Genomic DNA, 13,862 nt, shown 5'->3' on the forward strand with positions numbered 1-13,862 from the left:
GGTAGCATGTCGCGACAGCATGGATGTGAACCGTATGTGCAGTTGACGGACTTTGAGCGAGGGCGTATAGTGGGCATGCGGGAGGCCGGGTGGACGTACCGCCGAATTGCTCAACACATGGGGCGTGAGGTCTCCACAGTACATCGATGTTGTCGCCAGTGGTCGGCGGAAGGTGCACGTGCCCGTCGACCTGGGACCGGACCGCAGCGACGCACGGTTGCACGCCAAGACCGTAGGATCCTACGCAGTGCCGTAGGGGACTGCACCGCCACTTCCCAGCAAATTAGGAACACTGTTGCTCCTGGGGTATCGGCGAGGACCATTCGCAACTGTCTCCATGAAGCTGGGCTACGGTCCCGCACACCGTTAGGCCGTATTCCGCTCACGCCCCAACATCGTGCAGCCCGCCTCCAGTGGTGTCGCGACAGGCGTGAATGGAGGGACGAATGGAGACGTGTCGTCTTCAGCGATGAGAGTCGCTTCTGCCTTGGTGCCAATGATGGTCGTATGCGTGTTTGGCGCCGTGCAGGTGAGCGCCACAATCAGGACTGCATACGACCGAGGCACACAGAGCCAACACCCGGCATCATGGTGTGGGGAGCGATCTCCTACACTGGCCGTACACCACTGGTGATCGTCGAGGGGACACTGAATAGTGCACGGTACATCCAAACCGTCATCGAACCCATCGTTCTACCATTCCTAGACCGGCAAGGGAACTTGCTGTTCCAACAGGACAATGCACGTCCGCATGTATCCCGTGCCACCCAACGTGCTCTAGAAGGTGTAAGTCAACTACCCTGGCCAGCAAGATCTCCGGATCTGTCCACCATTGAGCATGTGTGGGACTGGATGAAGCGTCGTCTCACGCGGTCTGCACGTCCAGCACGAACGCTGGTCCAACTGAGGCGCCAGGTGGAAATGGCATGGCAAGCCGTTCCACAGGACTACATCCAGCATCTCTACGATCGTCTCCATGGGAGAATAGCAGCCTGCATTGCTGCGAAAGGTGGATATACACTGTACTAGTGCCGACATTGTGCATGCTCTGTTGCCTGTGTCTATGTGCCTGTGGTTCTGTCAGTGTGATCATGTGGTGTATCTGACCCCAGGAATGTGTCAATAAAGGTTCCCCTTCCTGGGACAATGAATTCACGGTGTTCTTATTTCAATTTCCAGGAGTGTATTTTATAACCCTTACCATAATTTTGTTTCTCATTTATTACATAATAGAAATGGCAGACAAATCTTTAACATTTTAAAGCAAATGAATTCCTGTACTTCATTGCTACATCACTTCATAAAACTATTTCCAGACTAACGTTGGTGCCATTCTGCAATACAACAGATAACCAGCAATGACAGCAAGAAACTACCATACAGGCCACATGGTGTCAAGTCTTGCACACTGCATGTATACATGTACCTTAAGCCATGACACACAACAATAGGGGCAGTATTGTCTCAGTAATGGTGTATCAGCTCTCATGTCATGTGTTTGTTGCTTGTTTCTATCGGCACTGTTATTAAAATAGCACTGAAACTTGAAACTTCCTGGCAGATTAAGGAGACGAGATACTGGCAGAAGTGAACCTGTGTAGACCGGGCGTGAGTCGTGCTTCGGTAGCTCAGATGGTAGAGCACTTGCCTGCGAAAGGCAAAGGTCCCGAGTTCGAGTCTCGGTCGGGCACACAGTTTTAATCTGCCAGGAAGTTTCATATCAGTGCACACTCCGCTGCAGAGTGAAAATCTCATTCTGGAAAATAGCACTGATTGCTTTTCCCATTTTCTATAATAATAAAATGTTTCAAAGCAATGCAAATTTTACAAATAAAAAAAAAGGTTTATTCAAAAATGAAAAGTTTTAGCATTGCTGCTAAGGCTGACTGATATTTCAGCTTTTTTACTCAGTTATTAGTAAAAAATAAGAAATACCTGTTATAAATGAGACAAAACAAATACCGAAAAATACCCGTTATTCAGAACTAAAATAATGGTATCTATTTTAACCAGTCAACTTTTCCCATCCATAGTTTCCACAATTACTAACAAAATGTTAACATCATTGAAATGAATGTCTAAGAAATTAACTAATAAGTAACACATTTGTAGGTCTCCAGGAGAAGTAGGTGATTTTAATTGCATACCATGTACTTTGTATTTCATCTTTGCAAAATTGTAACCATTAATTGGATTCCATATCACTATCAAACTCCAGAACCTGCACAAAGACAGATTCTATTAGCAAGCATACACCAAGAAACTAGAAAGAAAATTAATTCGGTTTTATCTCCATTGTTAACACTTAGAGATACCATAAAGGCAACTGCTAATTGTTATGGACATTAAATGAGCTACAAATGTGAGAGAATAGTAATTTTGGAAAGTTATGTCAGAGAAACTATCAATAGAAACTGAAATTTGCTTGAAATTTGTTTTAAAATTAAGATAGCAGTGTGTTGTGTTGTTTGTTTATCGATGTGTTGTCAACCAAGTACATGTGCCTGCCTTGTTGAAGGTGCACTGTCTGCTACAGCTACGACAGGAGTGTACATTTCGCCTGCCAACTGGCATTTTAATTTTTTTAAATATGTGTAGTATGTGACTCAGTATCTCCACTATATGGTGTGCAACTCAATATTGTAGTATGTCTCAGCAGATAAAATTGTATCATTATATTTCTTTCAGTGTATTCTTCCTGTATAAAAAAGTTACAGGGCAGGTTTCAACATGTCATATACGACAGTTCCCTTGTAAGGATTAATTAGCATGTTATTGTGCCGCAAGGTACTGGGAAGTTGGTCTGGGAGAAAGTGTGAGCAAATGCTTTGTACTTGGTAGAACCACTGGCAGAAAATGATGTATCAGACACATCATGTTGCTTTGTAAGAAGAAGCATAACATGCATACACAATAAATTTGACAGGAAAGTAATGCTTGTGAATTTAGATAATTTTGGTGCCAATGGAGTACAGCTCACCAAAGGAATGTTAGTAGTTAATTTGAAAGTCCTGGGTGATGTGGATAGGGTCTCAGTCAACATGCATCAGTGCAGTGTGCAAACCACCGATAGAACTGTAGTGTGTAGGAAGTTGGAGCATCTTAGCGGTATCGACAGATCAGAGATGGAGAAACCATTGTATCAATTTGAGGTAGAGAACAGCATTGTATTTCTACAGTAACTGAGTCACTGGTATATTATAGACCTTACAGTATACAGTGATGTTTGCAACCTTGTACTGGAAAAGTTACTAGATAGAACCTACAGATATAGATTCTGTTATGACTACAGAAACCCTTACAGTAAGACCATAACTAATCATGAGCATCACTGAAACTCTTGACAGTTTGGGGCAGTGCACTACTTCTCTACCTTAGATCTGAGGAGTGGGTAGCACCAGAAAGAGGTATAACCAAGCGACCATCTGAAAACAGTATTCTCAGTCCCCTGGGGTCATTTTCAGTATTGTAGGTTGGCGTTTTGGTTACAAAATGCTCTGACAACATTTCAGCATTTTTGCAATGCAATGCTGAGGCCACTGAAACCTTGCCAGTTTATTTAGATGATTTTCATGAAGGATAACACAGAGTAACGTTTGAGATAGGTTTTTAGAAGATTACAAGCAGCAAATATAACATAAATCATGGAAAAATGTCACTTCGCATCAGAAGAAATCACATATTTAGGGCACGCTGTTAGCGGCAAAGGGGTTAAGATGGATCTGAGGTTGAAACAGGCAGTTCAGAAATTTTTGATTCCTAGCAATATCAATGACTTATAGTCTTTCTCGGGATCAGGGAATTGTTATGGAACGTTCATAAAGAGGTTTGCAGATAGAGCTGGACCACTTATGCAACTGCTGAAAAAGAGATTTAAGTTTGAATGGGCAAATGAATGCCAAGACGCGCTCAATGAGTTAAAGAGAGCCCATTTCGGGGCAGCTGAACAGAACAGAGACAAATTACCCAACAACAGAAAAGGAGATGGTTAGTGTGCTACATGGAATCATATATTTCAGATATTATTTGTATGAAAAGAGACTTACAGTGGTAACTGACCCTGCTGCTCTTACATGGTTGTTGGGGCTTAAGGAACCTTTGAGTAGCCTGATTAGATGGGCAATAAGGTTAAGTGAATTCAAGTATGAAGTTACACAGAAACACACAAAAGCAGATAGTTTGAGTAAAACCATAGCAGTGATACACACACCGGGTCACAACATTGCACAATGGTAAGTAGTACAATAGGCTGATGCCTAATGTAAACAGTGTGCATCAAAGCTGCAGTTCACTCTGTGGGACAAATTATTGTGTAAGACAACGAGGTTGGGGATGCGGGTAGTACCACACACTTGGCTATAAGAGGAAGTGTTGAAACAAACACATGACTAGGTACTGTCATGACATGGGAGTTGTGGACCAATGAACTGGCGAGTAGTAGGTGGATCTAGGAAAGAAAATGTCGATCAGTACATAAGGGGTTGTATAAATTGGGCACAGTGGCTGTTATGAGCCAGAAGTTAATACCTTTGCAGGGGTTACCAGATGCAAAAGAAACTTTTATCCTTTCAGGCATGAAATTTTCCTGGAGGAAAGAAAATGTTTCTTTGTGTAATAATGCTCTTGGGTGATTCTATAATGATGCACCTGTTTTGAAAACCTACTGTGTACACTTGGCTTCATTTTATGAACAAAAATAATTATTTACAAAAAAATATCTGTTGTTACAAATAGTAATATGATCATTCAATAGCTATCTTGCAAAATAAGAATAACAATATTCAATTGCCATTTCTACTCGAATAACCCGCGCATGTTTTTTCCTGAACTTAAGGACAAAAAACTGGGATGCGCAGATTATTCTAAGCAAGGTTGGTACTGCTCCATCTACAAAAATAGATCCCACTATAATACTGCATTGCTGTGGCCTCAGTCTGTGACACATCTGTAGCACATTAGAAGTGAAGTATTAACAATGTCTTCAAACTTGCTAATTATGGCGACAAGTTCTTGTTATCGCTTGTACACTGCTAAAGAAAAACAGAAAAAATATTAAAGATGCTGAGAGCACTGGAAACTGTGCAGCAGGAAGAAAGTATGACTTGAGCAAGATTTGTATTCACGACTGGCAAAAAAACAAAATGCGGCTTCAAAACACTCACAGCAACTGTTGGGCATTTTGCGGCCAACAAGCAAAGCATCCAAACCTCGATAAAAGGCTATGCAAATATGTAGATGAGAAGCAACAACATGGATGCATGGTGACGAGTGAAATGTGCCAACTTAAAGCATTGACTTTAGCTAAAGAACTAGGCTTTACCACTTTCAAAGCTAGCTGGGGCTAGCTATCAAGATTTCTCAACCGAAATGGATTAGGATTCCAGAGCAAAACTACCATCGCTCAATGGCTTCCAGTTGATTACTAAGAAAAGGGATTGTATTTTCATCATTACATGATAAATCTGTCACACAAACAGTCCTATATATAATCGCAAATTGGTAACATGGATCAAATGCCAGTCTATTTTGAGATGCCACTCAAGAAGACCGTAAACAGGAAAGGAGAATCCAGCATCATGATATGAAATGGTGGCAGTGAGAAGCTAAAATGTACAGTAATATTGTGTATAACTGGCGAGGGACGAAAACTACCACCTTACGTGATATTTAAAAGGAAAACTATTCTGAAAATATTAGTGAAAGGCATATTAGTGAGCAAATCCCTAAGGGTAGATGGACAATGACCTTGTAATTGACTGAGTGATGCACGTTTGGCAACACCATCCCGGTGTGTTACTGAATTTACATAACTTGTTGGTCCTGGACAACTTCTGCGGACATACAACTAAGGAAGTGCGATTACAAAAATGGAAAACTGACTTGGTCATTATTCCAGGAGGCCTAACATCCATACTACAATTACTAGATGTTTCTTTGTGTATAAACTGGCCATTCAAAGTTGCACTTAAACAGTGATATACATAATGGATGGTTGATGAAAACCACAAGGTCACATGAAGTGCAAAAATCAATCGGCCGGATTTGTCCCAGACTTGTGAGTGGGTGAAAAGTGCATTGGATACCATTCCACAACCACTGTGGAAAAATGCTTCAAAATTCACTGGAAGGGACAGAACTCTCTATGGGAAGATGGTGACGACAACAATTATTCTCTCGCTAGTGATGGCTATCGTAGGTGGGCCTAGAGTCTCAGCTGGAGAGGGTTATGTTCTCCCGGCCGGCCACCCAGCTAATAGACCACCCAGCAGACCGGCCAGCCAGCCAAGCTGCAAGCCACTGAATCAGTTGCATTTTGATGATTTATTAACCTGTGCGGCAGCATGTGAAGAAACCGATTGATATTACATGTAATTTTGAACACATCATTACATTAAAACATTTTCTTTTTTGTACATAAAATAAATTAAAGTTTAAAAAAATTTCTCTTTCTCAAAATTAGGGTGTGAGGAATATTTGAGGGCAAAGATTATTTGAGTACGTATGGTAAACAGTAGAATATTGCAAACCATCCACATCCATGTATTCTAGTAGTCACGAGTTTCTACACACTGCTGCATTGACTTGCTGGTACTTTCACAGTGATGCCCAACAGTTGGCAGCACTTGCGCATGATGAAAAGATTAAACATTCACAATTGTGTACCTTAGGTTTCCACTGGGAAGAAATACTAATGTTGCAGTGAAGATACGGTAAAAGTTAATGTACACAACTGTAGCCAGAGGGTCTGAAAGGGTTAACGTGATTGGGTTGTATGAAACTGGATTATTCAACAGGGCTCTGCTGGGAACTGATTTGTATTAACTATTACTGATCATTTTTTTCTAGACATGTGGAAATGATTGCAATACCCAACCAATGAGCAGCAACTTTAGTGCAAGCATTGGTCAACAGCTGGGCACTCAGATGTGGAGAGCCAAAAATTATGATCACTGATCCGGGGACAAACTTCATATTTGATTTGTTAAAGCAGCTGTTTAACTTAGCACAAGTCCATTGCACTCTCAGGCTAATGGTAGTATGAACAGCGTGCATAGCAGAGTAGGAAAGATGCAGAGTAATTACATGAACATACAACGTGATGGTTTGGATGTTTATTTATCTTTTGTTGTACACACATTTAATTAAAAAGTCCATTTTGCAACAGGATTATCATCACATGAGGCAGTTTACAGGAGGCACATGCCATTGCTGTTTGACGAAGTAAAGCTATGAGTTGGCAAGGATGGGGAGCTCATCAAGTATTTTGCTGAAACAGTGAAGGAAATTTGGAGGCATGTTTGATGAGCAAACACCAGAGACCTGGAAAGCCAAGAGTAACTCGGAAATCGTGTGGGCTTATTACCACAGTGTAAAGTTGGTTAGTGGGTAATGTTATCAAACTTGTACGTTCCAAAAGGTAAGATCAAGAAATTTGTAGCTCGTTGTCAAGGGCCATATCAGGTAGTTAAAACAACACTGCCGGTAAACATTAAGCTTCAATTACCAACTGACATAACTATGGTTCATGTTGGGCTTCTGAAGCAATTTTGAGGAGCTCCAGATGTGTTGATGCAAATTTTATCAATCCATTGAGGGTAAAGCTATGGCTAGTAGAAAGAAGAAGATGTGACAGAACCTTGCACGATCTGTACAGGAGATAAGGCCAAGGAAGTAGGAAAGAATAGTTTACATTTGTGTCAGAGAATACATGTTATTTAGAGGCATAAACGATTAATAGACCAGCAGAGGATGAAGGCAGGAGGGAGGAGTTTTGTTCACGTTATATTTACTATCTATGTTCATTTGTGCATAAAGTAGGTATTTCAGGGCCAAGTTTTATTTTCGTATGTCTATGAGACAGTAGACCTTTTAAGGGGGGAAGGGGAGTGATGGAAGTTTCCTGTTCCTAGCATCCCACACATTGAAGTAAAAATGAGGGTGGTTCTTATTTTAGCAACTCTTAGTCAAGAGTGAAGTGGAGGCATTGTGAGTACTACCATTCCAAAATGGAGTGACTTCCGTTAGAGGATGCAGTACTCACAAGTCATCGTTGGGCACAGAAGCTGACTATGAAGATTTGGGAAATGAGTCATAAGGTGAGGTGTTTGGAAGATGTGTTTATGGGATTAAGGAGGATTATTGAAGGGAAAGACACGATGAAGGAAATTAAGAGTGAGTACAGAAAGTTGCATCAGTCATACGAGCAATTGCGGGGGCAAATGTAGCAGATAGTGGAGGTAGTGCCATGCATGCTATAGCATTGTATGTGAGGTTGGTTAGACGGTTCAAATGGTTCAAATGGCTCTGAGCACTATGCAACTTAACTTCTGAGGTCATCAGTTGCCTAGAACTTAGAACTAATTAAACCTAACTAACCTAAGGACATCACACACATCCATGCCCGAGGCAGGACTGGAACCTGCGACCATAGTGGCCACGCGGTTCCAGACTGAAGTGCCTAGAACCACACGGCCACACCGGCCAGCTTGGTTAGATGCAGGAGGTAGGCTATTAAAAAGGTTTTCAGGACTATGGATGTCAGGGACATCTGGGAACTGAATGGTATGATAAAGTGAGTTATGTAGCAAGGAGGAATAAGGCCACCATAGAATGGCACACTAAACAGTTAAACAGTTTGGGGCAAGGGGTAAGGAACAAAAAACAGGCACTGACACATGCAAGATGTAGTTGCATTGAGGTAACGCAGATGGTCAGGACTGTCCACAGGATGTTCTGGAGCCGCAACCCTATTTCCAGCCAGCAGGTTTGGACCGGTTTTATTCTGTTAACAGTACCAAAGTTGTAGCAGTGAACTGCTATGAGCAGGGTAAGCTTGCGGAAACTAAATGTTTGGAACTGCAGGGGAGTGGAATAATTATTTACAGGACAGATTGTGACAAAAAACAGCAGACTTTTCATTGTCAGCCTCTGTCACAGAGGAAACCAAGTTGAACACTATGCAGCCACAGTTGTACTGGTCAGAGAAGCAACTAACAATCCTTACAATCAGAAATTTGAACTACTGGAATGAAATGTTGGACCCTAACCTAATCCTATACCTAAACTGGCTAATATGCTCACAAGAGGAACAGGTTTCAATAGAGCAAATGCTTTCATGTTACAGAAATATCATGAGAAGCAGCAGCACATGGTCAAGACCATAGGCACCACAACCACAGGCACTGTGTCCATGTTGATCCTGTTTTGCACAGCCTTCATCTACCTTAAGCAGAGGGCCACTAATCAATGTGACACTACAGTAAAGAAGACACATCAGGTTTCAGACAGGCACAATTAAAAGACACTCACATATTGTGCACGTCTGCAACAGGTTTATCCTACTCCACCAGGGGCTGGGCCACCTGTGAAAGCAGCCATGTCATTTACCAGCTCTGCAGCAGTCATTGCACAGCTTTTTACATTGGTATGGCTACCAACCAGCTGTCCACAATAATGAGCACAACGTGCAGCTGAACATAACACAGTTAATTTCAATGGCTGCTTCACTACTCGAGCAAACTGTATCCTTCCTCCATCACCAGCTTTTCTGAACTGTGCAGATGGGAGTTATCCTTATAACATATTCTCTGCTCCCATAACTATTCTGACCTCAACATACTGTCCCCACACCCTTCACCCAACAGATTCCACCCCCTCTGTCGTGTCATCTCCTTCCCATTCTCATCTCCCACCCTGTTTATTTGCAATCCTCTGCCAAAGCACCCACCCATCTTTCCCCACTCCTCTCCTTTTTTGTTCCTTTTTTCCCCCATCTCTCTGCCCCACAACCTCCTGACGCTGCACCTGCTGACAGTCCAGTCCCTACACACCCCACCAGATAGCATTCGTTTCTCTCCCCACACGTATACTACTATCCCTTCCCCTTCCCCACCCCCTCCAGACTGCTACTTGCATCCCACATGATGTTGCATTCCAGCCCAAGGTGTTGGAGTTGGTGGTCATGTGTGCATGAGGTGTGTGTGTGTGTGTGTGTGTGTGTGTGTGTGTGTGTGCGTGTGTGTGTGTGTGTGTGTGTGTGTGTGTGTCTTTAATGACAAAGGCTGTGGATGAAAGCTATGCTTGAGTGTCTTTTAACCATGCCTGTCTGCAGCTTGACATGTTTTCATTACAGTAAGTAGCAATCTGTCTTTTCCTACATTATTGATATTCCTACCTGGAGTTTCCATTGTTTGATTTAAGCCTGCAGTACATCTGATACCACTGGACTGGGTAACCATTGATACATGAGAAGGTACAAGGGGTGCAAAAAGCTAAATATGGTAATAAGAGAGTTGTATTATGGTACATAACTGATTCTGGTACAAAAGACAAGGAACTTTGAGTGGTGTTGAAATGAGCATTGTTGCTTACAGTATCAGACACCGTAATGGGACAATAAGGGAATATTCATGTACGTAGTAGTTTAATATTTTGAACAAGTTAATGTTTAAGAGGCCTCTAAAATGGGGACAGAAATTTTATGTAATTGTGTAAGGTCCAGTGAAACCAATGGGCTAGAAATCGTAGACAGATTGTGTCCCACTTTTGAAGTTTTGTTGTGTAATGTAAGATGAAAATTTATTTATCTATGTCATAACATTGTATGTGATGTCTTCAGTTCCCAACTGGTCATGGGTTCAAACTTGGTCAGAGAGATGAGGTATGTAATGCCATCACCAGATTTAGGGTATTACTAAATTAAAAGCAGCTCCTTTGTGGCCATATGTGAAGCAAGCAGGTGAGCTCAGAAATGCTGACATGTAATTTCACAAGCAAACCTGTTTGTACACTGCGAGGTGGCTGGGGCAAGCCACAGAATTGTGATGACACTGCGGAAAGTCCATGCAACTACAAGCCGGCCTGTAGGATATTACCACACTGTTGAGACACAGAGGTGTTGATCTGTATGTGGCCGATTGCAGAGTAATGGCACAACAAGTGTGCTATTAATTACTGTATATACCCTCTGTTTCTAGCACAGTTGTGTGCAGTCTGACAGCACCTTCTCATGTCATCGGGTCCATGGAAGTCTCCAACACACTATGGACCACCCAACAGTCAACACTGGTCTCGGAAGCCAGCTCAACCAAACCAGCTCTCAGTGCTAAGTTCCAACCTGTGGACTTGGACCAACACAACAGATGCTCCATCCCCCAGACTCCATGGCACCACCAAACTTCTGCCTTTAAGGGTAGCAGTTCACAGCCAGGGAAGTATTGCTTCCATCCTTCTGCACCAGGGCGAGTTTCTAATCTGGTAGAAATGGCCACCTGTGAGGAGTCAGTGGACATACACATCATTGGCACTGCTCACTCAGGGCCACTTGTGATAACTCAGGCACATGCTGCTGAGTGAGGTAAACAGTATCAATGAAGCAGAATGTGGATGGCAAGCAGCCATCATGCTGCACTGACCCTCTGACATCATCGGCACCACTGGCAGACCACACACCTACATAGGGAGTATCCAGGAGTGTCTCAGCACATTGACACTGTAGCTCAAGACAAAATGAGATATGCTGTATCTTGCTGTGGAGTTTTCCTAGCCATCCCTGGCTAGCACCACTGCCTCCACAACCTGCCACTCCAACAGCTCCACACCATATCTGCTCCATTTGCCCTCATCACTATAGCTGGTTTTCTTAGCCATGTATATCTTCACTTGCTCCACAACTCTGAAGGCCCTCCTTTACTCTCTCATTTACAGAATAAGATATATGAGTGGTTGAATAAGTGAGTTTCTTCTATGTACTTGGCTCCTCTTTTTCCAGAAAGTGTCTAGGTGTGACCAGTAATGTTCCAATAATGGGACTGTGTATTTCTGGTCTACATATAAATTATATTTGGTTTATTTACAAAGTACTGGATGCTGTATTTAATTATAACTATAAAAGACAAAGAAACCATGGAAACACTTACAGCACAAGCAGCAAGAGTCAGTCACAGAGCAGAACCTGACAAACGAACATGTACAAACATCTTACATATAACTTAAATATCATTTGAAGAAAGCTGAGTTCTCCATAAAGAGGCAGAGTACAGAAAAAAAACAATCCTAACCCTGAGAGCAATTTATATATCTTACAACATTTTACACAATGCCATCAAAAGATAAAGTAACCATCTGCACTAGCTCATGAAGCGATAAGAAAAAGTACTTACCATCTGCTGTACTTATAAGTAAAATGTCCAGTCCTTGTTTTTTGATAGATGACTGCAGTTTTGGAAAATAATGTAGATCAGTTGGATAAAAGTCATTTGGAAAGTTGGTTACTTTTGTTGTTTCATTTGTGATGAGATTCCACTTCAGAAGAACGTGATCATCCCTGTAAAAGAAATAAATGGGCTTGTGCACAGATAATAACCCAACATACAGTTTGACATTGGTTATTAACAGGATACTAAAAAAAGAGATTATGACCTATTGATCACGACTAACACTAACAACATTACACAGTATTGTCTGTACTGAGATATGAAATTCTTTATGACATCCAGTGAAGTTCCAGAGCAGCAATCAGCAAAATGAACAGGGTGTTGAAGCTCCATAGCAGGTTAATAAGAGCAAACAACTACTTCAGGTCAGCAACACCTTACATTTGTGAAATATTATTTATGAATATTAGTTTAAATTAGCACAGGGAATACATGCAGCAAACATTTACTTATTTGTTAGAGAGGAAAGTGGCTTCATTGGGTGTGGGCGTAACGGTTCTCTGCTGAAGAAAGTATGGATGTGAGCAGCAGCAGAAAGGAGGTTCTAGCAAGGGTACTATAACTTCTTTATTATTTCTTCACTAACTTATACAGCTTGGATTCCACTAGGTAACTGGCTAGAAATGGCTGTGGACAGGCTTGAGAATGAACACAAGTCTTTAATTAAGCCAGCCAAATCATACAATTCATTTCCATATTCAGATAATAATCTGATGCTGAGTGGTAGGCATAGCAATTCCAGAGAAGAGGGAGGTGAGCTGCTTACACAGAGTAATGCAGAATCAATTGTGATGGTCCAGGGCACACCATGGTGCTCAGCTGCAGCCTGGCAAGGCAGGAAGTGACGTCACCTGTCGTAGCAGGAGGTCATGGGGGTGCCCAGAATCAACCTCTGAACTACTGGCTGGACTCTGGCAATGGCAACTGATCCCATAGAGGGGCAGCAGTGTACTAGCTGCCATGGTTGGGGTACTGAGGCAGAGATTCATAGGTCACAGTGGCAGAGTTTATGGCAGAAAGCTGGTCCCAGGGAACTGACACGTGTAATGGTGTCCTAGAAGTATTGCTGCTGTTGAGGGATGCTGATCAAGCACAGGTACAAGCCAGCTTTGACTGATATTTGTGGCTCGTGGCCTGATTTCAGCACTGCAAGTTCTGCTACAGTTCATCTTGTTACAATTCTGCCCTTCTACAAAGAAAATTCGCCCTTGAATTTTGGCTGAAATGTAGTCACTTATTTACATATAATTAGAGTTGAATTATAATTAAAGTATAATTATAATTAAAGTTTCTATTTCTGGTGTCATTTATTACCATTTGCACTTGTTTCCCTTATTGTTCACATCAGCACTTGCTTCACCCCTGACTCTGTATGTATTCATTTGCACGATCTTCATTTCTGCTCATTTACTGAGTTCCATTAGCAGCCACATCATTTCACATCATCGGAAAGGAATGGGATTAAGGAAAGATAGCCAATTTGTGTAAACTTGCTTTTCTTTCCACTTAATATTTACATGCTGAAATTCTCATCTCCCACTGTCTCCCATTATAAACATCAGGTACATCTAATAATTAACAAGAAAAATAAAAAAAAATTCGTTCGACATTTTAAGATACATCCTGCATTTACAATGTCATGTTAAG

The 13,862-nt window shown here is 41.9% G+C and overlaps 1 protein-coding gene across 2 annotated transcripts in view; it reads right to left on the minus strand.

The window, feature by feature from the left end:
- LOC126457365 (intraflagellar transport protein 80 homolog) overlaps positions 1-13,862 on the minus strand; it is a 461,822-nt gene that overhangs the window by 443,838 nt on the left and 4,122 nt on the right. For both annotated transcript variants that reach the window (XM_050093607.1, XM_050093608.1), the window contains exon 2: positions 12,162-12,325. In XM_050093607.1, the coding sequence (XP_049949564.1) occupies positions 12,162-12,325 (164 nt within the window). The remainder of the gene's footprint in view (positions 1-12,161; positions 12,326-13,862) is intronic.

The sequence above is a fragment of the Schistocerca serialis genome, chromosome 2 (genome assembly GCF_023864345.2).
Source record: "Schistocerca serialis cubense isolate TAMUIC-IGC-003099 chromosome 2, iqSchSeri2.2, whole genome shotgun sequence".
Lineage (NCBI taxonomy): Eukaryota > Metazoa > Arthropoda > Insecta > Orthoptera > Acrididae > Schistocerca > Schistocerca serialis.